We start from the raw sequence: 25305 nt of genomic DNA on the forward strand, positions 1-25305 counted from the left end.
AACAAAACCGGAAGCCCGTGTTGTGTGACTGCTGTTGTTGACACTGCGCACCCATAGCAATACAGTGAAGCCACCATTTGGTAGATGTTCGTGTTTTAAAGACCGTGTGCTAATTGCCTGATTATGTCTTCATGTTAACTTGGTCTTACTTTACCGTGATGTTGTCTGGTTGTCAGTTTAGTCTCCGCTGACGCTGCTAACTTTGCGACGTAAGTTAAGTTAGCTAGCATCGGAGGCTAGCTTCTAATGGAGGAAGTTCGCTAATTAGGACGCCATGGAAAGAACATTCAAGTTCAGACTGTAGACGTTAACGGTATACTTTGGATTTTATTGTCGCTTCCTGCTTGAAACTGGTTGGGACAACACACTCAAATCAAGGTATAATGTCTCCCTGTGTGTGGTTGAGCTAATCTGACAGCTGATGGCTACATGAGCTAAACACATGTTAAACGTCTCCTGATCCAGTTGCTTTTATTCATTTGCCTCCGCGCAGATGGCAGTGGAGCTGGATGTGTTCGTGGGTAACACCACTATCATGGATGAAGAGGTTTACCAGCTCTGGTTGGATGGATACACAGGTAAGGGTCACAGTGTACTCAAGGAGGCTGTGGATCTACTGATGAGTAGCGCTATTGTTACTCATTGCTGGTTTGTTGAAGTTATTTTACAACGATGCACTCTGTGTGGGTTTTATCGGCGTTTGGTTAAAACCATAGTTAAATGCAGCGGTTCCAGAAGTGGGGGTCAGGTCCTCCCAAAGGGTCTCAAAAAAGTCTCAGGGGTCATAAGATGAATAAAAAGATTGCTGCCACTCAAATTATATTTTCCTGACTTGTCTCAACTGTTACAAGTCAAAAACATTGGGAACCGATAATATTCTATATGTGTGACAGCACTGGAAAACACATTATGAAACCTATAATGAGCAACAGCCATACTGCAGCTTTTACATCAACATCCTGTGCAACAGTAGTAGATGATGTGAAGTCTGATGGAGTAGCAATATGCTGCTGCTGTGTATTCACACCACACCAGCAGCTCTACCAGTTTCTGCACATGACTTTAGCAATGAGTGGACTACCAACCCTGTCAACCAAGCTTGTCTGATTTGTCCAACAGTGAATGATGCAGTAATGGTTCGAATGGAAGGAGGAGTGATGGAGGAGTGTGAGGCGAGCGCAGATGTTCTGCTGAGTGACACCATGGACCAGTATAGGACTTTCCAGATGTGTGAGCGTCTGTTGCACAGTCCAGCCAAACTAGCCAACCAGCTACTGTTCCAGATCCCACCTCACCGACAAGCCGTCCTCATAGAGAGGTGCAGTCATGATGCTCTCTTTAATTCTCCTACAATTATCTGATGTGTTTTCAGAGTCTGATCTGACGGCATATCACACTTACTCATTGCTCACAATTAATCAAGGATTGATGTATTTTTTATGTTTTTATTTCTTTCTTCTATTGTTTCTCAAGGCAGATGTTACCATGGCATGACACAGTAAATGTGAATATATTGTTACAAGTTGCCTCACTTGCCTCTGTGTTTCCTTGTTTAGGTACTATGCCTTTGATGATGCATTCGTCCGCGAGGTCCTGGGCAAGAAGCTGTCCAAAGGAACCAAGAAGGACTTGGACGACATCAGTGCCAAGACAAGTGTCACACTGAAGAGCTGCAGACGGCAGGTCAGTGTGATGACTGTGCTATCAGTTTTAAAATAGTCAGTGGTAATGTACCATTTATCAGAGGAGTCTGGAGCATCTTTATGCTCATTTTTGTCCTGACACCACGTAGATTTTTTCCTGGCCCTCATCTGACTCTCACTTTTATAAAGGCAGTTGTATGTGATTCCAAACTAACTTTGCTGTGGTTGCTTTATATTTGCTTGAATTTCCCTGACAAGCAGAAATTCTGACACTTTTATCATTTTCAATCAACATCCCTCATAGTCTAATGTTTTTGTAGCAGTGGGTTCATTGTATTAGTTGTGATGAGGCAGCTGAATGTCTGCAGAGCAAGCACTAATGCAGTTTTTACACGTCATGTTTTTTAGTGTTTAGTAAAAGTCCTGCTTCATGTGTTTGATTTCAGTTTGACAACTTCAAACGTGTTTTCAAAGTTGTGGAAGAGCTGAAGGGACCCCTGGTGGAGAATATACGTCAGCATTTTCTTCTCTCTGACAAGCTTGCAAGGTAATCAGTGAGAGAGTATAAGCTTTCTTGCCTCAGGTTTATTTTCCAAAGTATTGGCACTGCGTTTGTGTTGTTGCAGGTTTTATGATGAATTACTACATTGTTTGTGTTTGCTAACTCTTAACAGAACAGCACACAGAAAAGGCAGTATTCAGGATATTCAGACTAGTGAATCCAACAAAGTTCTAACTGATAGTCTTGCTTTTTTTCTTTTTGTTAGCTCCTATAATGCCTCCTCTGCTTCTTTCAGGGATTATGCTGCCATTGTTTTCTTTGCCAACAATCGGTTTGAGACGGGGAAAAAAAAGCTGCAATATCTCACTTTCCAGGACTTTGCTTTCTGTGCTGGGCAGCTTATCAACAACTGGACCGTTGGGGCTGTTGGTGAGCCATTTTTCTTGTTTCCTTTGGCTGATTACTGCCATTTTTATCTGAGATGTAAAGGACATGTACAACATTTTAAATCACTTATGTAATCGGTGTATTAATCAGCTGGAACTCAAACTTAATTTGTCTTCATTTGAGACCTAAGAGAGATAAAACATTTGTGGTGAATCAAAGAAGAAAACACACCTGAAACTGAGAGACAAAAATGAGAAGTGTCTCAGATAAGAACAAGAGGTATGCTGTCTGTGTTGGTTATTCTGAATAAAGAACAATTAGAGCCTTGCCTCCTACAGTGAGACCCACTGACCACCAGAGGTCCTTCAGGTTTTTGCAGATTGTCATTAGAAGGCAGACAAATTTTTAATTTTTAAGTTACTAATTAGCCAGTTATAAGTGCTAAATGTTACTTTCATCAGGCAGAGTTTTAGTAATGTCACAACAATTGTATAATTGTAGGAAAAAGCATAACCAGTGATAACAGTAATGAGAAAAAACCTCCTTTTAACTGATTTGACAGTTTCTGACTGGAGCTTTCTTTGTAGATAACATGGTGGAAGACATGGATGTGGATCTCGATAAAGAGTTTTTACAAGAGCTGAAAGAACTGAAGATTTTGATCACTGATAAAGATCTGCTGGATCAACACAAAAGGTAACAGAAACACACAGAAAAACCTACAGATTTTTGCTAATTGCTAAAAGCATACTGGCTTTTAATTATAATTTTATCCACACTGTCTTACTTGCAATTTCTCTGTTTCCATTCTCCCCTCTCTGTTCAGTCTGGTCTGCACAGCTCTCAGAGGAAAGACTAAAGCTTTTAATGAGATGGAGGCTAATTTCAAGGTGAGAAACATTACGCCCTCATAATATCCTACATATAGTCGGTCAGTTATTTCTACACTGAAAGGAAATAATAGTTTTTTAATGTAATACTTTCTTTTCTTCTCGTAGAATCTGTCCAGAGGCCTTGTCAACATCGCCGCAAAGTTAACCAACACAAAAGACGTCAGAGATTTCTTCATTGATCTTGTGGAGAAGGTGTGTACTTCTAGTGTTTTAAACAAAGACAGACCACTCAGGCAGTTTTTCTGAGGCCAGTTCCAGCTTTAAAGTCTGCCTTTGAGACCGTGTGACATAACATCACCTCCCCTCCTTTTTCTCCCCCAGTTTATTGAGCCGTGCCGTTCTGACCGATGGACAGCAGCAGATATGAAACTCTACCTCACTCACTACACCAACTCGGCACACATACTTGATACATTCAAGTGAGTCAATGTGCTTTTATTTTGTAAAGCTTATCAGGTAGAGCATAGCGCTAACCCTGCCTGGGTTATCAAATCCCAGGGGGGCGTCCCATGCTGAAAACATGGTACTGATTTTGTCGAGAGCTTTGGGAAAACTAAATAACGACACAGTGATGACATACACTTTGTCAGTCATGAAACACTGCTCAAGCATAAAGTTGCATGTGAAAATCGTCGTGGGATATTGAGGCTCCTGTTCTGCCAGAGGGTGTCACCCTATCTCGCCCCTGATTTCTTAAACTGTAGTTACCTTGTTTCTCATGCAAACACTCTGGAATGTCGTTAAGGGTTTACACAGCCCTGCACCACTACATGCTAACAAAGAGATATTCATAAAAAGAAACATAGACACCCCCCCCCCCCATTACACTGAGTGGACAAAGATTGCCTCATTGACTCTCTTCACCCAGATTTCACAACAACAGTTTGTCATAAGTTACAGTTCTTCTTTGCTCCATTCACTTACAGTTTGCTCTCTTTCTGTCTCTCTGCCCCTCAGACACCAGGTTGTGTGGGACAGATACATGGGCGTCATCAAAAGCTGTATCTTCAAAATGTATCACGACTGAAGCGTTTTCCTTCGCGGCTCGCCCCTCTCTTCTCCCCGCTCTTCCCTTGGTCTGTTCCCCCTGCTGAAGCCGTTATCTTAACCCTTGAGTTTGTGCTTTTTCTGTTCCATTTCGTCAGCGGCGATTAGTTGTGCTTCCCAAGCTCCATTATCGCTTTCAGCCTCCCTGCTTGCACTCCTAGTGTCTGTAAATTTGATTTGTAAATAAAATTAACACATTTACATCAAAATGTCTTTCTGTTTTATGTTAGCGTTTTATCTGCTCTGTTTTATGGAAGAGATGTTATCATTAACCCATTCCAGGGACAAGATTTACTGATCTGTGAGTGTTGGGTGGAGATGAGAGGCGAGGGGAGAGGAGATATAAAACATACTGCACGAGGGAAGATGGCAGATTTGTGAAGCCCTGCTTCAGCAGTTTTGCTCTCAGTGTGAAGTACAGTATGAACAGTTTAAGATATTAAATAAAACCAGCAGATTACATGTGTCATGAATTGAGAGCTCTGCCAGCATGTGGGGTGTCTGTGTGTGTGTGGTCGTGGGAATAAGGGACCTCCTGGAGGGGCACAGTTGGTCCAGCTAGGGGGTCGTCACTGTGACTTTTAACAACATCCCCTGTAATGACAGCTGCCATCTCCGCCAACACCCAGAGAGACAGGACAGATAAACAATCTGAGGTTAAGAAAAGGTTTTTAAAGCAAAGCTCTGGAGATTTACTTTGGAAACAAACAGGAGAAAAATACAGCAATTGCTCTCATAAATGTAAAAATAGCATGATTGCACTCTCTAAAAATATAAACATTAGTGTGTCTATTAAAGAATATTCAGTTGTAAGCATTAATGCAGGCAATCATTTTGTAATGGGTGTTGCATTTCTTAGAAGTATCCTGGAATGAGGCCTGCAATTATATTAATGTGGCTGCTGCTCATTTGTTTTTGAAGAGCCTTTTATTTTACGGAAAGCACCAGACTGAGCCTAGAGTTTGAGTTTAAGTTGAGTCAGACTTAAACTAATAAAGACTACTGTGGGTTAAGCAACATCTTAACCCGTTTGCAACACAACAGGCTGCAAATTTTGCAAGAAAAAATAGTGCCGGAAATGATTTCACGTGCAGTAATGGATTAGTCATGCGCAAACAGAGCAGCAGTGCTGGTCAAGAATAATGATAGTACTTTATTCTCTGTATTTTAAGAAAGCGCCACCACTTTATTCCTGCGAAATAAGATGACAAATTTTCCAAATAGGTCTCCACTCTCTCGCTCTCTCTCTCTGTCTTCCACTCTCTAATTTTTGTCCACATTCCATTAACTTCTCTCTCTCCGGCTATAAATATCCTGCATGTCAGATTGGACGAGAGCGAGGGCTTTAGTCGCTTTACGGAAAAAAAAAAGGGAAAAGATGGGGGAGGTAAGTATAGATAGATGGGGGGTAAATGGGAAAAGGGAGGGAGGAAAGGGTGGGAGAGCTTGGGGCTTTTGCGGGGGTTTAGTTTAAATGAAACCAGGTGTGTTGTGGGACCAGTAAGAGGGGGCATTTTGTAAGAAGATGGGGGGGCAAGTGTGTGAATCTGTGAGTTGTTGTTCCGCCTGCGATTTGGACGGATTTGGAATTTTGGTATTTGGGCCGCAGACCAGGAATTTGCATCCTGGGGGTTCAGGGAGAGGGGGTTTGGAGAGTGGAGGATGGCAGTGCAGGGGGCCAAGGGGAGGGTGGGGGGGTAAGAATGGGCTGTCCCTCTCTCCTCCCTCTCTCTCGTCTCTCCGACTCTTGCTCTCTTCCTCCCTCCCTTTGCATGTGTTCAGCTGCTCCAGCTGTCGGTCTCCCCACTCACTCTCTCAGGGTCATACAGGCAGGAGTTTAAGGGACCACTTCTGTACGCCAGCTCAGCCGGGACGACCGCAGCCAGCAGAGGAAAACACTGGCCAGAGGGGTACACAGAGACATAGGACCCATCCAAAAAGATTCATCTGTGAGTTTTCCTCTGTTTCTTTAATGTCTGATACCCATGTTAGAAGAGGCTTGTGTCAAGTAGAGAGCTGGCGGGTGCCTTATCATGTTTACGGGACTTTTAGGGAGACGTAATGGAGGTGAGTTGTGCCTCTTAGCCACTTTTCTGGGACAGGCCATACACGTCACAGTCACACCGCTGCTCTGCTCTCCCAGCTACACTTGGCTCCTTACAAGAGCCAAGATAATGTGGCCCACAGTCTGTGTAGTTTGCTTCTTGGCTCTGCGTTTCAGAGACTGTAATAGGGGGGTAGACAGGAAGAGAGGCAGTGAGTCACAGGGCATGTATTATTGTACAGTATGTTGCAAAATTCTTCCACCTCATCCCTCTTGTACAACATTTAAAGTCAGTGTCACAATCTAGGTTTGGGGGGGGGGACTCCAGCAAGCCATTTTGGGTCACGTCTAAGTAAGAGAAACAGGTGCTAGCTACAGGATCATACACACATAAAACACTCTCAAAACCTGGAACACCGCAGACAGTGACGGTTGCGGCCTTAGACACATTTGGCAGTATATTTTATCACTGTTTGTGCAGTGTGCTCCTAATAGCTAACATGTGACAGCTCCACCGTCACTGTAATGACTCAGGTGGGATTACAAAAGCAACAGAAAGGAGCACTGCTCCCCTGAGTACAGCACATCATCTCGTGCCACATTGTATGCATACGCTAATTCATCACAGGCCTTAAACACCCTTTGCACGGGGAGACACAGCAGTATCACCAATGGGAGAATACAACAGCTCAGGAACGACTTGGTACAGTTCCAGTGTCTGAATTTCTTCTGCAGACCACTATCCATCACTGACTGTGGAGTTTCCCAGAGCTGCAGTTAGGCTGTGTGTGAGATGGTGACCCCCTGGTTGTGGATTTGCAGGTTCACTGCCACAACGGTAACAGAGCACAGCTGGAGCGCGCTGGGCCACCATGTTCTCAGGCTGCTCCATGCACAACCAAGCAGAACAACACAAAGCTCGCTATGTATACACTACAACACATGACCAATCTGCAGTTTACACTGAGTGTGTGTGTGTGTGTGTGTGTGTGTGTGTGTGTGTGTGTGGTCCAATTGTGTGTTTTTCCTGGTCCCCATGTGGTCACTTTTATAAGCCGCCTGACATCTTGCTTGTTAAATTGTGCTGACTGTGTGAATTTAAAAATGGGTCAGCCTGCTGTTACTGAGGCCAAGCACAGCCACAAATGGTTCTTAGATTCAATTATAATGATTTTATTATATGTAGTACTGTTAGTACTATACACAACAGGTGTTAGAGCACTTGGGGTTTTAAGCAGGGCTATGATTAGTATGATGTAGTAACGATTATTTTCATCATCAATTAATCTGTATTTTCTCTGTTAATTGTTTTGTCTAAATGTCAAAATAGCAAAGAAAAAAACAAAAAACAAAAAAAACCCCAGAGCCCAAAGTGACGTCTTTAAATGTCTTGTTTTGTCTGACCGACAGTCCACAACTGAAAGATATTTAATTTGCTGTCACACTGTTTATGACAAGGAAAAGCAGCAAATCCTCTTATTTGTGAAGCTGAAACCAACAAACGTTCTTGCTTGAAAAATGACAGAAATGATGAATCAAAATAGCTGCCCATTATCTTCATGGTGTTGTGGTGTTACAGTCAACCTGTCTTCTTCTACGTCAGCGGCAGTCAAAATCCAGACGATGAAATCCTGCACTCCACATTCACTGGCCACATTCTCTGGCATCGTCCCACACAATGAGGACAGATGAAGGGTTAGGGGAGCAGTGGCTGGAGGTTTGGCACCAGCTAACCTTTTATGTGAATCCATGGGGGGTTTCCCAGAACCTGATACTCTGGGAACCACTGCCGTGGCAGGGCATCCCAGCTGGGAACTGGCGCCCACATCCTTGCCACGGGCATTCCAGAGGTCCACCGCCACTTGGTCTCCAGAGGCAGCAGGGCAACACCCATGCATCCCCACTGCCCACACTCAGTAGCCAGTGAGTGACTGGACTCTGGACTGATGGTCAGTTTGTTTTCGGTGGTTTTGGATCAGATTCCTGCTGGTTGTAAGTGGCCTCTGGGCCAATTCAGAGAGGTCACGTACTGCGGCCATCTGATTGCACAGTGGTATGTGTTACTGTCTGCGCTTACAGGGTGAAGCCATGTTTTGGTGCTCTTCACCACGCAAAGGTCACGAATGGCCTGTGATGTCATCCATCCAGTATTTGAGGGTGTCCACGTCACCCTGCGGCCTTCTGTTTGTTTCAATGTGAAACATACCAATAAGCGAAACCTGCAAATGTGGCCTCTGGAGTTTACATCAGAGCGTGTGTCTATGCACGTAGACAGGCGGTGATTATAACTTTCCTGTCATGTATTTTAACTGGAGCTCACTGACTGTGCACAGCAGTTGCTTAGATTTTTTTAAATTCCTTGAATTGGCCCGTCTCTTTTCTCAGTTTTTGGTCTGTGGGAGCTGGAATAGGTGATTTGTTTATGTTTAGAGTCAGCTTAAACACTTATAGCTTTTCTCCAGGAACATTAACTGAAGGATGATTGTGTCTCTGCTGGGAGAACAGCCCAGTCCGTCAGAAAACTCAGTAAACATAAGTCACTGTAAATCTACCTTAAAAATACATTGCACTGTACAGAATATGGTACAAAAGACAAGTAGATTTAAGATTTAAGTGATAGTGGCAATACTACAGTGAAAAAACAAACAAAAAAAACAAACAAAAAAACTCCCTTACAAGTAAAAGCCCTGCATTCAAAATAATCCAAAGTAAAGGCAGTAAAAACTATTTATACCCAATGGCCCCTTTCAGGGTGTGAAAATAAGGAGCCTCCAAGGTCCTGAAAGATTATGCGCACAAAATAATGTTTTGTCTTATTTTTGGTGTAGTTGGCAGTATGCTTGTTAGCTAAGTACACTGTTAGCATGCTATTTAGCTTCGTGGGGTAGTGAGTTTAGCAGGTTGGGTGGTTCATTTGGTGGCTCAATAGGCATCCTAGTTAGCCTAACATATTGTTAGCATGCTAGTTAGCATAATGTGGTGTGGTAGAAAGAAGTATATTCTTTGTTGTTTGCTAAGATAAAGTAGCTGAGGGTCATTATTCAGTTGTTGCTGGTGGGTTTGTGCAGCATGCTACCATTTATAGCAACATGTTGGCTAGCTTGACGTGGTGTTAGCTGGTTGTAGTTGGTTAGCATGCTGTTAGCCTGTCATAGTATAGACAAAGGTGTCCATAACCTGCTACAGAGCGTGTGGTTCTGGGACGCTGGAACACACTGCTGAGTGTTTTTGGTGGTATGGGCCCAACTCAGCCAAACACTACTTATTGAGAGGCTGTGCACCACATGACCCCGTAACCTTGCCTGCACTCTTACACACAGTTATTTAATTTCAATAGCATGGTCCTTTATTTGATAAGAACAAGGGACATAATTCAAGAAATGTTTCTCATGGGTTGCTAATCAGTAGCTACTGGTAAGCCTGGTGGAACCAGTTAGACAGTGATGGTGTTTGAGCAACTCAAACAGCACATTTTACTGTGCAGTGATTACTCTGACATGTAGTAGAACTATAAAATACCATAATGAAAAATAAATGACCTAAAAATTGTACTTAAGTGCAGTACTCGAGTAAATGAAATTAATCTCTTTCCACCACAGATGCCCTCTTACAACACCACAGCGTCGTAACACAGCATCTGCAGAGGAGATCCCTTGCCACAGAGACAATAAAGCTTATCTCAGAAACCGAAGCAGCTGAGCAGGAGATGCTGTTGTAAAATATGCAAGCAATAGCCAGGATTTATGTGCTCCCACGGACGCTTCTCTGACACACAGTAAACCGAACCTCTGGAGGCAGCACTCAGCGAGACTGTCATTCCACTGAGTTGTAGTCTGCCAGTCTGCAGACACAGAGGACTTTCTGTGAGCAGCTAATACGAAAGTATTTCTGTGATGTTGACTTTGTTATTTTCGGCAGAAGGATGGAGTATGTAGTCATGGTGTTTATGTTTTTACCTGGCACAGTGATTCATTCCATTTATTCCTGCTGCGATCAAGGGGGAACTGTTTGGTTGACAAACAGTGAACCGAGTCCAAGACGTTAACTGTTTGTGTTCTTACTGACTACTTAAAAATTGGCTCCAGTGCTTTTGCTTCGAGTTGATTTATCCATTTCAGCTACAGGAACAGCTTGCAGTACCAGTGTGTTTTGAGACTGAACCGAACCATTTTGTGATTCCTGAGTTTCTAATATTGCCTTTTTTGTGTCTTTCCTTCTGTCTCTCTCTGAAATACAGATACCACTTCTTGGCTGCTCTGTGCATCACGAAAGTCCGCTGCCTCTCTCAGCTTTAAAGCAGCACTACCTGTCTGTTAGCTGTGTGTGTGTGTGTGTTTGTGTGCATGTTGTACGCGTGTTCCTGTCCCGTCTAATTAGTGCATTAGTATGCAGGGCGCTTGTGTGTCAGTCTTGTGCGTGTGCATATGTGTGTCTGTGCTCCTCCGCACTGCTATTTCACAGCCACCTACAGAAAGTGACACCTACACGGTAAGGATGAACGAATCTCTCTCCCTCCTTCTCTTCTCCTCTTTCTTTTTCTTTGCGTCTTCTCTTCCTTTCTTCCATTATTACATATATATCACACTTCACAGTTGATATTTCTGCTTTGTGTGGAAATGTTGGCCTCAATTCCTCTCTCTGTCTATCGGTCTATTTCGTGTTTCCTCATCTTCGTCTTGTTTAATATTCCACTGCAGTTTTCCCTTTTCCAGCATTTTATAATAGTAGTCATAACTGGGGGTAATTTTAGTTTTAATTCCATGTTTCTTCAGGCCTCGCCTCTTTCTTTCCATGCAGCTCACAGCAATATGTTTTTTTTCCAGAGTGATAATGACCCTTTTTCCAAACAGTGGCCTTAAATTTTTTGTTTCTGAAGTGACATTTGGCTTAAGCAGAGTAATTTAAAGTGTCACAAATCCTTTAACAGCAGTAGACTTCTTGTCTTTTTGGCCCAGCACTCCTACATTAATACAGAGGAAAGAAGTCTCTCTATCCTCTGCTTCTTTTTTCATGTCCCAAAACTGGGGATTTATTATGTATTATGAATATATTATGCAACCACTTGGCTCAGAGGGACTGTTCACATCTTTCTTTCCATCACTTTCTCACACTTCCTTTCTCTCTCTGCTGCTCTTTGCAGGAATGCACAGATGGGTATCATTGGGACCCTCAGACTGAGCACTGCAAAGGTAAAGCTCTCTTTTGCTTGCCTTTATTCCATCTCAACACCTAATTCTTCTGCAAAGTAACAGTTTTGATTCCCCTGTTAAAGCTGTGCCTCTGCTTCTCTCCACCAGACATAAACGAGTGTGAGACGATTCCAGACGCCTGCAAAGGGGAAATGAAGTGCTTCAACCACTACGGAGGGTACCTGTGCCTTCCCCGCTCTGCATCAGTCATCCCAGCCCCGGAGCCCCCTATCACGCCCGCTGTGACCAACCCCTGCCCTCTGGGCTATGAGCCGCAGGGAGACAGCTGTGTGGGTGGGTGTCTGGTTTGTAGGTCTGGGGGGGGGGGGTTGGAGGTGGACAGGTGGCCACAAGATGAGTGATCATTAAGCGTGTGATTGTGTAAATTTATTGTCAGCGGCCACAGATTGTGAGGGACAGGTGGTCATAGCAGGTGTTGGGACTGGAGGCAGCATGTTGGTGCAATCTGTGTGGGCGTGAGTGAGTGTGAGTCCACGGGGGGGCAGACAGACAGTGTAGGAATTCGGAAGATTTCACGCAAGAACAGCTGCTGTGTTTTAAGAACTGGACTTGCAGTGAGAAACCTAACTCCTGCCGGAGGACAGCGAGGTGTTCATCAGCCTGCATGAGACAGCAAACATGATTCAACATGATGTGATATTTTCAGCTGTTGGGTGCAAATGAGGGGAACAGAGTTGGCCGTCGTTGCCCTCCAACAGTCACACTGTATCTTCCTGTCATGCTGAATAATGCTGTGTTTGCTCACAATAACCACATTTTGACATGTGTGTCCCTGTTTCACTCCACGCACTAACGCAGACATTGATGAGTGTGAGCGAGATGAACATGACTGCCAGCCCAGCCAGCAGTGCATCAACTCACTGGGTGCCTTCACCTGTCAGTGTCCGGATGGTTACCGCAAGGTTGGCACAGAGTGCATCGGTGAGATAATCTGAATTTATCCTTTAACTAATCTAGCTGAACAGGGTTAAAGGTCCAGTGTGTAGGATTTCAGGGGGTCTGTTGGCAGAAATGCAATATAATATTCATAAGTTGGTTTTCATTAATGTATAATCACCTGAAAATAAGAATTGTTTTGTTTTCAGTACTTTAGAATGAGCTGTTTACATCCACAGAGTCGGCCATGTTATTCCACATAATAGCTAAAACGGGACAAGCCAAAAACTGGCTCTAGAGAGGGCCTTTCGTGTTTGCCAGTTTTGCAGCCGTCGCAGCGTCCTCTACATGCTTGAAAAGCGAGGGTGAGGTGAGGGATATTAAGCTGGTTGTGACCTCACCACTAGATGCCACTAAATCCTACACATTGGTCCTTTAATATGACAGCTCAGAAAAATGTTTTGGTGCACGACCTTCGAGAGCGACCCGAACAACTTGTAATGTGTCTTCTAACTCTCTCTCTCTCTCTCTCTCTTAGACATCGATGAGTGCAGGTACAGGTACTGCCAACATCGCTGTGTCAATGTTCCTGGCTCCTTTTCTTGTCAGTGTGAACCTGGTTTCCAGCTGGCAGGAAATAACCGATCTTGCATCGGTGAGTGATGCCCTCTGTAACTGATTATAAAACTCAACTGTAGCCACTGTCTCTGAAATCACGCGAAAGCTCTGCACACTGTGCTGATAACATGCAGTTCAACCTGACAGAAATTGTAAATTAAAGCCTTTGAAAATGTGTTTGACAATTTGAAAAGTCTGGGAGAACGGTTGCATATGTGAAGAAAACGTTGTAAAAAACCTTTTGTGGCTCCAGAGAGAACTGTGAGTCGGCATCAGTTAGGGTCAAAGACTGTTAGTTTGGAGTTAGAAAAAAGTGAGCTTACCAGACCTCTGTAGCCTGCTCCTCATCTTGCATCGTGGGAAATGTAGGCGCCAGGTTCTGACAAGGAAGAAGAATGCACAGTATAAAAAAGACGATATTTCCTGCCAGTGTCTGCCAACGTTACGGCAGTGGAGTACTCTTTCAGGCATTTCTCCGTAACATTACGTATTCTGACTACACTGATACCGGTTAAGATTTAGGGAGAAAAACTAACTCTATTTAGGGTTTAACACTCACAAACTCAAAGTTAATCTGCTTCATCAGCTGTGGTTTCATCACATTTGATTGACAGTTGCCTGGCAACATTAACAACAATCCCACACCTGCAATGAAATATTGATTAAATTTTGCTGATTAAGAAAATGTGCTTTCACCTCCTTTTGAGTTGAATTTGTAAGTCCTTATTGTTCTGATTTTCATTCATTTGAGTTGACACCATAAAATCTACCTTTGCTCCATTCAGATGTGAATGAGTGTGAGATGGGTGCCCCCTGCTCTCAGAGGTGTTACAACACGTACGGCACCTTCCTGTGTCGCTGTGACCAGGGATACGAGCTGGGGCCTGACGGCTTTGCCTGTAACGGTAAGAGATTCATGTCAGTGAGAGAACAAACGTCCCAGTTTCTGCACCAATCTGCTCTGTTTTCTGTTCTGTTCGACCTTTACTTGGGAACAGTCGGTAAAACCTGAACTTGTAACTTGACAGACATCGATGAGTGCAGCTACTCCAGCTACCTGTGCCAGTACCAGTGTGTCAATGAGCCAGGGAAGTTCTCCTGTGTGTGCCCAGAAGGATACCAGCTGCAAGGCACCAGACTATGCCAGGGTAGGCACACCCGCCTCCATTTCCTCCCAAAACCAAACACCTACCTCTCTGTGCTCTGAGAGTCACAAACGCTGCGCTGAGTCAATATTTAATCATTCTTTGACAGCAGCTCTATTCTTGTCCTGTTCCTGTTCGATCCAACATCATGAGCTGTTTTTCCTCCTGCAGATATAAATGAATGTGAAACGGGTGAACATCAGTGCACTGACACACAGACCTGTGTGAATATCCACGGACGGTACCAGTGTGTGGACACAAATCGGTGCCAAGACCCTTATGTCCAAGTGTCTGAAAAGTGAGTGACACCTTGTGAAAGCATGTGTGTGTGTGCTCATACACAAACACACACTTTCACACACCTTTTCCCAATTACTAAAATATGTGCTGGCCATCAGCTCAGAATATAATCAGCCCCTGTATTGAGTATAGCTCAGACTGCAAGATTACCCCAATTACTTTTTCCACACGAGTCCAGCATGCAACCTTTTCTTTTGAGCACGCTCCAGTGCAATAAGAAAACTATTACAGAGTGAACAAGTGTTGGACTGGAATCAGGGTCACTATTAACATATCCCAGATGATTTGGTAATATAAAATGTGTTTTAGAAAAACGCAAGGGGAAAAAAATGGCTACTGTTCAATATTTGTTTAGATTTCAGGAGAAGTCTCCTCTTAGTCATATCACTCCCTCTGGTGGCTGATTTATGAACTACCGTTAATGTTCATCTGCACCAAATATTGCTACAGTTTCCTGTTCAATCTCTATTTACTCCCCTGTGTGTGTGTCTAGCCGCTGTGTGTGTCCCGTCAACAAGCCCGCCTGCAGAGAGCTGCCTTTCTCCATCGTCCACCGCTACATGAGCATCACCTCAGAGCGCTCCGTCCCCTCTGACATCTTCCAGATCCAGGCCACCAGCGTCTCTCCGGGGGCTTACAACACCTTCCGCATCCGCTCCGGTGACGAAAATGGAGACTTTTACATCAGGGTGAGAACTGCTGCACAGCATGGAGAGAGAGGAGAGGATGATTGTTTGTTTAAGTTACCTGTGCAGCTGCTGACAAAGCCTGTAATCAGAGGGAGAACTCTGTCACTGCTTCATTCATTCATACCAGTGCATCCATAGCTCAGCCCCACTGATGACATTTAGAAACTAAGCACTTTGTAGCATCTTCTCACTGGATAAACTCAGAGTGAGCAATGACTGTATTAAACAAACATACGTTTTCTATTTTTTTCTAAACCGTAAGCTCACAGGATATAGTCAACCATCTTTTAGCCATCTGTTTTACAGATCAGCAGGATCAAAAAGTAGGCTTTCCATTTGTTTTATTAAAACTTCCCCCCTTTTACTTTCTTGCCAAACATCTTCAACATCTGAGCCTTTTCAAATTAAAGCCAGTCCGCCACTGCCAAAATACACTTTCTGTGTCATGCTGCTCACACAGAACTGATGTTTCCGCTCTCCTGTTGAAAATGTGCTCAGTAATATCTGTTTCATCCTCTCCAGCAAATCAATAATATCAGTGCCATGCTGGTGCTGGCCCGCGCCGTGTCGGGGCCCAGAGAGTACACGTTGGACCTGGAGATGGTGTCAGTGAACCCTCTGCTCAGCTACCAGGGCACCTACCAGACGAGCTCCGCCCTCAGACTCTCCATCTACGTCGGGCCATACAGTTTTTAAAGAAGAAGAAGAAGAAGAGTGGAGGGACACAGAGTAAGATGGAGAGAGAGAGAGAGAGAGAGAGAGATGGGGAGAAACACAGAAAAGGAAAATGAAGCTGTAAAACAGAAGTTGTTGATGCAGTCAAACCAGCCACTGTGATGTTACACTCTTAACTTTTTCTACTTATTCATCCAAAGAAAGCCCCACATTTCTGTCAGCCCGCCATGTTAACATGTAAGAATATACATACAGCACAGTATACAAATACATTAGTGTCTCACAGATAAATAACAGCCTTAAAACAATTCGTCCAGTCAAATTTGTTCCCTTGTGTTCGATGTGTCCTGTTTCTTAGGATGTCATGTTTACTGTTGTTTTGTACTCAGCACCTATCTGACAGCATCTGTGGTCAGTGTGTATGAAACAGGGATGTTACTCTGGAGATTTCCTTTCCTCACATCTGTTCAGGGTGATAACAAATCTGCGTGGCATATTTTCCTCTCTGCCTTCAGGTGGAGTGATTCAGCCAGCCCCACTTAGATTCATCTGTTCTCACCGGTTTACATCCTTATCTTCGGTTCTGCTCTGTTTGTCACTTTATTCTTGTCGGCCCTGTTTCCTGTTGAGAGACGTGATTCAGTAACCACTCAGATCAGACCTCAGCATCCAGGCTCCTCCTTCGCCCTCCACTGTTCGTTCCTATGATCAAGCTCTCTCTCACTGCCTTTTGTAGGTTCGTCTTGTTGCTGATCGTGTTGTACTTTTTTTTTTTTTTTGGTCTAAGATTTAAACCCAAATAAAACAATATACCTTTTCATCTCTGTGTCTCAGTGATAATTATTATTATTTCTTCTAATAGTTTTTTTTTATTGTGCAGTATCCTTCCCTCTGGAGCCTCTGACGTTCTTCAGAGCTGAAACAATTAGCTGATTAATCGACCTGATGAAAATGCACATGCATCTATTATGATATTTGATCAATCAATTCAGTCATTTTTCAAGCAAATGTAACAAACACTTGCTGGTTTCAGCTTCTGCACTGTGAAGATTTGCTGCTCCCCTGTGTTTTATATCATTATAAACTAAATATCTCTGGGTTTTAGACTGTAAATCAACAAAAGAGAGCTTCTTGACTACATCCCTTTGTGCTCTGCGAAATTAAAATAGTACATTTTTACTATTTTCTAACGTGCTATAGACAAAACTAGACATTAAATTACTATAGAGATGTATTAATAGTTTGCTCAACTGTCCAAACACCTTCACCATTTCACAGTCGTGTATGAGTGTAAGAGAACAAGCAAGTCTGCAGAATAACTGGTGTTTGGTTGAGTTCCAGCGTCCCAGAACCACCTCCCTCTCTATCTGCACCCACACACTCAGCACAGCCCTCTGTAGCATTTGTTTTAAATATATATTTGCTGCTTTCTGTATCATCGTCAGCTCAAAACAGCCAGCTAACATCATGATTTCTGCCCTAAAATTCATCATCCTCATTGCAGCCTGAGATCTCTTTGTCAAACAGCGTATCAGTAACATAACCACACAGGCAGAAAGATTACTGATTTGTGTCTTCTTCACTTATAATCTATCAGTGTCTCATTTCTGCAACAGGAATAGGCTGATTAAATCTCCCAAATGCTCTTAAATGAGAGAGGAAAGGCAGCAAATGTCTCCAGTTTTAAATGAACCGAGACTGAAGCTGTGCAGCCTCCTGTTCTATTTTTACTGTCACAGCACTTCAGTTGTGTGCTAACTGATTCTCCTGACCCACAAAAAAAAAAAAAAAAAAACTAAGGAAAAAGAGAGAGAGGGAGAAAAAGAGAGAGGGGAAAGCCCTTATTTCACAGTCCACTGCTGTTCGCCCCGCCCAGTCCTACACACAAACACACCACACACACCTCCCATCTGTCCTCACTGGGGGGTGATGACTCACACACACAGCCCTGTTTTATGTAATCGGAGCAGACGGCGTTCAGCCACCAGGAGGCAGCAGCTCACACGGATCTCCTCACAGCAGCAGTCCAGGAATAGCAACAACCTGAGGAGAGAGTGTTGGTTTTATAACCTAATTGACTAGTGAGCCTACATTTTCTCCTGTTTTCCATGAACTCATGCACCTGTGGGAGGAAAAAGTGATGGCAAGTTTGTCTACTTTTCACAAATAATGTACAATACAGCGACTACAGCATACAAAGACTTTCCAAGCTGTGAAATATTATGTTGTAGCACAGACTTTTTCTTGCATAACTTGGCATCCTGTGATGATGGAGAACAAAGATGACAGAGCCTGGTGATGGTGTTAAAGAGTGCAGTAGGGTAGGAGGTGTGTGTGTATGTGTATGTGTGTGTGTGTGTGTGTATGTGTATGTGTGTGTGTGTGTGTGTGTGTGTGTGTGTGTGTGTGTGTGTGTGTGTGTGTTCACATTAGGGGAACGAAGTGGTCCTCTGGCATTTCCTGTTGGCATTCATACAGAAAGAAAATCTGACTGAAGCAGGATGACACTGTCATGGATGGATTACTGAGTGGGCCTACCAGGCACAGGCCCAGGGGTCTAAGCGGCTTCACCTGCAAAGCGTTAGTGAAAGTAAAGCAAACTGTCCATGAAGAGCCACGACATGACCACAAAGAGACATGAAATGACCACAAGACGCAAATGGAACACAAAGAGATGCAACATGACTAAAAATAGATGCAAACCAACCAGACTGAGACACAAAATCGCCTAAAGAAGATGCATAATTGACCACAAAGAGATGCAAAACAACCATAGAGATGCAACAAGAGTAAAGGTAACCAAAAAAACAACGAGGATGAAGTGCAAAACAGCAAAGAAAGATGGAAAATTGACCACGAGGAGACGCAAAAGAGCACGAAGAGATGCAAAATGACTAAAAATAAATGCAAAACAACCAGAGTGATTCACAAAATGACTAAAAATAGATGCAAAAAGCCCACAAAGAAACGCGAAATGACTAAAAATAAATGCAAAACTACTAAATATAGATGCAAGACAACCAGAGAGAGACACAAAAAGTTAACAGTCATTTGTTTGGGTTTCAGTCCGGGTGTCTTGCTCTTGTGTAGGAGGGGTGGGGGGCTTTTACATGTCTGCGCCCAGGTGCTCACTGTCTCATAATCCGTCCATGGACATTGTGTTAACACCGTGGGCAGTGGAGAGTGTGTGTGAGTGTAGTAATGTAATGTGTATACTCCTGCCTGTATCTGTGTCAGTGTTTGTTTGTGTGCCTGTGTGTATGTGTGTGTGTGTGTGTTTGTGTGTGTGTGGGTGTTTAAATGGGAGAGCATGTGTTTGAGAGTGGCATTGCCCACACAGACGAGTGGGAGGAGTGTTTGGGGTGGCAGAGGGGAGTGCTGGAGCGCCTGGGCCTCATTTTTTTTGGCACCTTTGAGCGGGTATGATCTCATTTCTGGGCAAGCCGTGCCCTGTAGGCCGCAGTGGGGGACGGCGTGGGACCGGAAGCGGACAAACGAAGGCCCATACGGGGCAGAGTGCACCAACCGCTGCGGTAAGATGGAACAAACATGGCGACAGAAAAGACACCTTTCCGTGTTACACAGTGCTGCTCCGTCCCTCAGTTTGAGACGATGGAGGAGCAATCTGTTCTCCACGTCTACCGCTTTGATCTCCTCATACTGCATTACAAAAAGCTCTCGATACCTCCCCCCTCCACTACACCACAATGCAGGTATTATATTTATGAATGAAAGAGCAAGGTGGAGTGTCATTTCCCTCCACCCACACACCCGGAGCACTGAGATTAGTTCATTAACGTGGAATCTGTAGGACATCAAAAACAGGCTGCACAATGCAAAGAGGGCCGGGTGATTAGGGAGTGTAAATTAGTGAGGGCATGAGGCAGGAAATGGCTCTCTCTTCTGGATATTTGCATGCAGTATATAGATATATGAGAGAGGGTGATCAGACGGAGAGGACAATTACACAATACTACATAAACACATCAGTGACTAACTTAAAAAAAACAAAAAAAAAACCAAACACCCTGATATGGCTGAGCTTGTGTTCACACTGGCTTTGACAGACACACTATTACACACATTTTGTGGTGAAAATAATATTACAAGCTATGTTTTTTCAACAACAACTAACTTCTCTCTGTATACAAAAATGAAACATGCAGAGAGTCTGCCTTGAATGTATACAGTTTAAACTCAGTGGTAATGAACACATTTGAAATACATCTGGTTGGTATTGTAAAGGTACGTTAGCTCAGCTGATGGAGGCACATCAGACAAAACAGAGAATTGGTTGGGAACTACTGATCCAGGTAACCAACTGGGGAATCTTTTGTTATATGTCCTTATTATATCTGATGACAAACCACAGTGTGAGGCTAATCTACAGTTTAACTGAGACTCTTTTTACAAACAGGTCTTTAATTACTCAACAACAGCCATGCTAGCAGCTCTGTGAGGCTGAACTCAGAGCTAAATGCTAACAACAGCATGCTAACATGCTCATAATGACAATTTTAACACACTGATGCTATGCAGGTGTAATGTTTACCAAATTCAACATCTTAATTTAGAGCATTAGCATGCTAATGTTTGTTAATTAGCACACAATAAAAAGTACAGCTGAGGCAATGTTTTTGTAGTTTGCAGGTGTTTGGTCACCAAAGTAAAATCTTTGGCACTAGATTAGAAGTCTGCTCCACATGTCTTGGCAATCCATCCAATAGTTGTTGAGATTTTTCAGTCAAAGTGGTGGACCAACAAACTGACACCATGCTGCCAGGAAACAGGAAGCACTGACATTTAAATCTACAGGACGTAATGAGTTTTGATTGGATTTTCTATTTAGAAATAAATCCTGTGGGATTGTCTTCTTTTTCTTTTTAATATGAACACTTGTCAGACCACAAGTGACCTCCACACAGTCACACGGGGGCTTACATGTGATACGCTCTCTAAATTGTCCCTCCTGTAATACGACAGAAGTCGTTTCTTGTTAGCTCTGGAAATAATTCGCTTATCAGTCTGGTCCAATTACAGGTTCAATTGCTGGGCATGTTCATTACCTTGGGTCAGGGTAATCTCCTACAACACACTGGGAATTCAGTGCAGGGTATCGCAACGAGCAGGATACTGGGTCACATGTCAGTGATTTAACAGCAGCGTAATTAAAAATATGGCCATGCAGGTGTCTGAGAGGATGACTGCAAATACAGCATGTACTCTATTGTCCATGTTGAGATTCAGGTGCACCTGAACAACATCTTTGTCATTCAAACAAACAAAACTTAAGCTGACACACTGAATTACATGGGAGCCTTGAACAGATTTATATAAGGCTCTAAGCTAGACCTTATCCATGCCTACTCTACCTTCAATTTCTTTACTCATTGCGTAAATCTGGTTACCAAGAAACGACAACATGTTGCTATGGGTGTGTGGGTGTATAGCGGCAAAAGGGACCTATGCTGAAAAGACATTCAGCCCTGAGAAAAACAGCAGAAATGAAAAACTTAAAGGTATGTGAGCAGCAGGGAGCAGAAGCTGGAGAGGAATTTTGTGAATCGCAGACCACAAGCTGAAAGCGAAACAGATATTTATGCTGTGACTTTTGGTTGAAATGTGGGCTTCTGGGGTGATTTTGTTGAATTCACATGGGAAAAAAACAAGCAAACTCATGTCACTGTGGATTCACCAGGCAGGTTTTGTCCTGGTAAAAATGTCAGAAGAAATATTAAGATCCTTTACTGAAGTAAAAGTATCAACACACACAACACAACACATCAACAAGGTAAGAAAACGTTGAATTCATGGAGGCCCTCTTTAACACCTCAGAGAACATGCTAAACATTATTTATCAGCATGACATTCGTGACTTTCCTGACCTGATCTGTAGCTTCTGACATCATTCTGCTGCATTTGTGAGTGTAAATCATGAAACAAGCTAAAACTGTTCCTCAGTATTATTTTGAGTGATTAAGATCATGTTTCCTGTGTTTTTGGGTTCCTTTTTATTTTCTTAAACTGATCATAAGCTGAGTTTGTGTTGGAAAAAGGACACCATGCATGTGGGTAAAGGACAGTTTAAAGGTGCAAAGCAAAGACAAAAAGTAATGCATAGAAAGTCAAAATCAACCTGGACTCCAGAGGGATTAAATGTGATGTCGAAGTGATGACATGTTTCAGTTTTTCACTGCAGAAAATGGCACATTTCTTCTGTTTCCCCGGCCATGAAATCTAGGTAAATACAATAGATATTCATGTATTGTGTCCGTGAATGGCACCGACAGAATCTTTTCTACATTAATACCACTCCCATATGTCAGATAAGTCTACGTGGACTCATTTCATTGCCATTTTATAGCTTGCAGGCTTACAATTGGCAGCAAACACAACTAATGTCACTGTGTAGAAGAAAATATTGTCCACTTCAAGGACTTTTTGGCAAACAAAGGGAATATATGTTTGCTCAAGCACAGCTGATATAACATAAAAAAACATGACCTATTTCTCTAGTTGGTGTAGCAACAATTTACTTAATGGTCATTTCTGCATTTTATCACGTTCATCCAATGTGCAAACTCAATTTGTGGTAAAGGGAAAAGTTACCACTTCACACATTTGGTTTTAACAAGGTAAGAACAGAAAATCAACCCACGGCTGTTTGTATCCAGCAGTCGCATGTGTGGGACCGTGTACAATGAGGATGTAAAACTAAGGTCAACAAAACACAAGCCAAGCAAGTACAACCCTGATTTCGAAGAGTTGGGACACTATGTGAAAACATAAATAAAAACAGAACGTAAACAGTTTTAACAAACAACAGTTTTAAGAAGTGTTGCTGAGCTCTTATAGTAATATCTTTTATACAATCATGCGTTCACAAAGCGGTGAACCTCGCTCCATCCTCGCTCGTGGACGACTGAACCTTTCCAGGATGCCTTTTCATACCCAAGCATGATATGTTATTTTTATATATCTGTTCAATAAATGCAGTGGAGTCAACTGAACAATATTCTCAGAAATGTAGTGTAGAATTATATAGCAGCAGAAAATGGAAATACTCAAGTACAGTACAAGAGTACTACAGTAATTGTACTTAGTTGCATTCAACCGCTGCCCATAAGATCCCTCACATCTGCCCAATAGCTTCTTGCAACCTCTCCTAAAATAGAAAACAACAATCAGGGTTATCAACAACATAACAATTCAGAAATATTTCCAAACCTGCTTCTCATAGGAATTTCTAATTGAGTGTTCTATTGACAAGCCAACATGGTAATAACATCCAATGAAAGGCCGCTGTCCTTGGAAAAGAAGAGACTTCTCTCCAACCTGTTACCTGTTTTTCAGCTTGTTGACACGCGCCGGGTCTTGTTTGTGTTTTAATGTATTTTTGGAGCGCTATAGATAGAAGGACGGCCTCAATCGGAAGAAACGAACAAGCCGCAGCTGACAAGTAATTGACCCCATCCATTCATGAATCAGGCCTGAATGAATGAATCAGTAAATTGCTCCGGACTTTAGACGACACAGAAGGGGAGAACAAAATGAAATACGCTGTAATGGCAGTCATGAGAGGGAAGTCACGTGATCGGTATCAAAACGTCGGGTCAATAGAGATATTTTGAGCAAGGACAGTGAAGGAAAAGAGGACGAGTGGAGTCTAAGAAAAGAAAGAGGCACAAATGTGGTTTATTGGCTAATATGGAGCCCATTCAGCACATCTGTTCCTCCCTCTCTCTCATCAACCCACTCTCTGCTTTTGTTATGCAACACCTCGCTCTATCTGCTCATCTTGGACGTACGTCTGGATGATGTACATTAAAATGAACACTTGAGCTGACGCCAAATGCAAAATGTATCCACATAACAGGTCCACCATCTTTGTCTTTTGATCTGTGCTTGACCTTTTGTCTGAAAATGAGGCGGAGAGTTAATCGAGGGGAGCGAGAGAGAGAAGCGGGGAAAGATCTGCTGCTAGGAGGTCTCTCGTGATGTAACACATCTACATCACGTCACCATGGCAACCCCGCATCAGCACCAACTTACTGTGGGGAGAAAGAGTCAGTGTGTGTGCTGGTATGTTACAGTACAGTACTCTGAGAGAAAAAGTCTCTGCATGTGTCCAGAACAAACACAAAGACACAAGGACACACACGTTATATGGAAATATATGTAAGTATGACTATTAAATGCTTCAGAATGGAAGAAGAGTGTTCACAGGTGCATGTTTTACCTTAAAAACAGCATCTCAAATGTATTCTGATACAGATCTTATCCTTGAGCACAGACAACATTCAATCTTACACAGTATAATAAAGCCTCTTGCGGCGGACTCCATCCTCAATAGAAATACCTTGGCTATTTACCGAGTTATTGTCCCCATGTTCTCCTGCGAGTCTAAGTATAATCCAGGGACCTTGATGAGACAGAGAACGCCGAACACAAGTAAAGAGCTCGAGTGAAAAACTTCTGGCCCCTGCTCTGTGCCCTGGCTGCTAAAAATAAACTAGATATTGAAAAGAGAAGAGAAAAGGTACAAGGCTACTGGCTCACAAAGCCACACTGAGAGAAGGAGGCAGGGAGTGATGGATAAAGGCAGGAGGTGAGGAGCAGGGGTGTGGATGCAGCTCTGTGCGTGTGTGTGTGTGTGTGTGTGTGTGTGTGTGTGTTTGTATGGTTCATATTCACAGGTTTGCGTCTGTCTGTCGACAGTCCTCATATCATAGTGAGTGACATGCAGCCAGAAGGTGTTTGTGTGTGAACTGAGAAGCAGAAATCATGCATCTTCAAAAATCATAAAAAATATTGTCGGCTTTACGATGAGACATGGCAGCATTAGCTCTGGTTATTCCACTCAATATGTGAATCTGACTGAATTGTACTATTTGGTTGAGCTCCATAGCAATATTTCATAGTTGCTGCCATTAAAATGTTTAGCTTTGACACAATTTGAGCCTTGAACTAATGCATCTTTCACTTTTTATACCACTTATCCTGATCCTGGGTCATGGGGGGGTTGAACTACATCCCAGCATGCACAGGGCAAGAGATGGGATTCACATGGAGGAGGGTGGGAACCTCACAGGTGGTCACAAGATAAGTAATAATAAAATAAAAGGGGTTGCGAGATGATTTTTTCATGGTTGCATTAAGTCTTTCCTTTGTTTTCTTCTAAATCTCTGCATACTGGAACAAATATTCAGATAAAGTAAGGAGAAATAATCACCCTTTGGTGTTTTTAGGGGTCACAAAAGGTTGGGAGGCACCGAC

General features: G+C 43.1%; 2 protein-coding genes and 2 long non-coding RNA genes across 5 annotated transcripts in view; 2 read left to right on the forward strand and 2 right to left on the reverse strand.

Moving 5' to 3' along the window:
- On the forward strand, positions 1-4673 carry fibpa (fibroblast growth factor (acidic) intracellular binding protein a). Its single transcript, XM_076738778.1, has 11 exons — positions 1-378; positions 494-578; positions 1120-1318; positions 1557-1683; positions 2090-2190; positions 2441-2574; positions 3120-3228; positions 3359-3422; positions 3531-3617; positions 3747-3844; positions 4383-4673. Exons 2-11 carry the CDS (start codon positions 494-496, stop codon positions 4450-4452), a joined length of 1074 nt encoding a protein of 357 aa, XP_076594893.1. The 5' UTR covers positions 1-378; the 3' UTR covers positions 4453-4673.
- On the reverse strand, positions 3846-14112 carry LOC143325597 (uncharacterized). 2 transcript variants are annotated; one of them, XR_013077557.1, is made up of 3 exons: positions 13991-14112; positions 13544-13599; positions 3846-4636 (listed from the first exon to the last, which is right to left on the reverse strand). It is a non-coding gene; the product is annotated as an uncharacterized LOC143325597 (long non-coding RNA). The 2 variants fall into 2 exon arrangements; XR_013077556.1 differs by having other exon boundaries at positions 3846-6696.
- Positions 6297-16847, forward strand: efemp2a (EGF containing fibulin extracellular matrix protein 2a). The gene is made up of 11 exons (XM_076738777.1): positions 6297-6421; positions 10754-11004; positions 11657-11705; positions 11814-11999; positions 12525-12647; positions 13141-13257; positions 14006-14125; positions 14249-14368; positions 14537-14663; positions 15159-15354; positions 15877-16847. Exons 2-11 carry the CDS (start codon positions 10903-10905, stop codon positions 16048-16050), a joined length of 1314 nt encoding a protein of 437 aa, XP_076594892.1. The 5' UTR covers positions 6297-6421; positions 10754-10902; the 3' UTR covers positions 16051-16847.
- LOC143325596 (uncharacterized) overlaps positions 15236-25305 on the reverse strand; it is an 18626-nt gene continuing 8556 nt past the window's right edge. The window contains exons 3-4 of the long non-coding RNA XR_013077555.1: positions 15811-16025; positions 15236-15364 (exon numbers count right to left, since the gene is read on the reverse strand). This is a non-coding gene — a long non-coding RNA (uncharacterized LOC143325596). The remainder of the gene's footprint in view (positions 15365-15810; positions 16026-25305) is intronic.

This window comes from Chaetodon auriga, chromosome 9 (assembly GCF_051107435.1).
Source record: "Chaetodon auriga isolate fChaAug3 chromosome 9, fChaAug3.hap1, whole genome shotgun sequence".
Taxonomy (NCBI): domain Eukaryota; kingdom Metazoa; phylum Chordata; class Actinopteri; order Chaetodontiformes; family Chaetodontidae; genus Chaetodon; species Chaetodon auriga.

What these genes read in the sequence shown, in the direction of transcription:
- fibpa (XM_076738778.1), top strand. Translation starts at nt 494, where the DNA reads ATGGCAGTGGAGCTGGATGTGTTCGTGGGTAACACCACTATCATGGAT. An exon ending in TGAAGAGCTGCAGACGGCAG is followed by an intron (nt 1,684 to 2,089) that starts GTCAGTGTGATG and finishes GTTTGATTTCAG; the next exon opens with TTTGACAACTTCAAACGTGT. An exon ending in CTGGACCGTTGGGGCTGTTG is followed by an intron (nt 2,575 to 3,119) that starts GTGAGCCATTTT and finishes CTTTCTTTGTAG; the next exon opens with ATAACATGGTGGAAGACATG.
- efemp2a (XM_076738777.1), top strand. Translation starts at nt 10,903, where the DNA reads ATGCAGGGCGCTTGTGTGTCAGTCTTGTGCGTGTGCATATGTGTGTCT. An exon ending in CAGAAAGTGACACCTACACG is followed by an intron (nt 11,005 to 11,656) that starts GTAAGGATGAAC and finishes TGCTCTTTGCAG; the next exon opens with GAATGCACAGATGGGTATCA. An exon ending in GCAGGGAGACAGCTGTGTGG is followed by an intron (nt 12,000 to 12,524) that starts GTGGGTGTCTGG and finishes GCACTAACGCAG; the next exon opens with ACATTGATGAGTGTGAGCGA.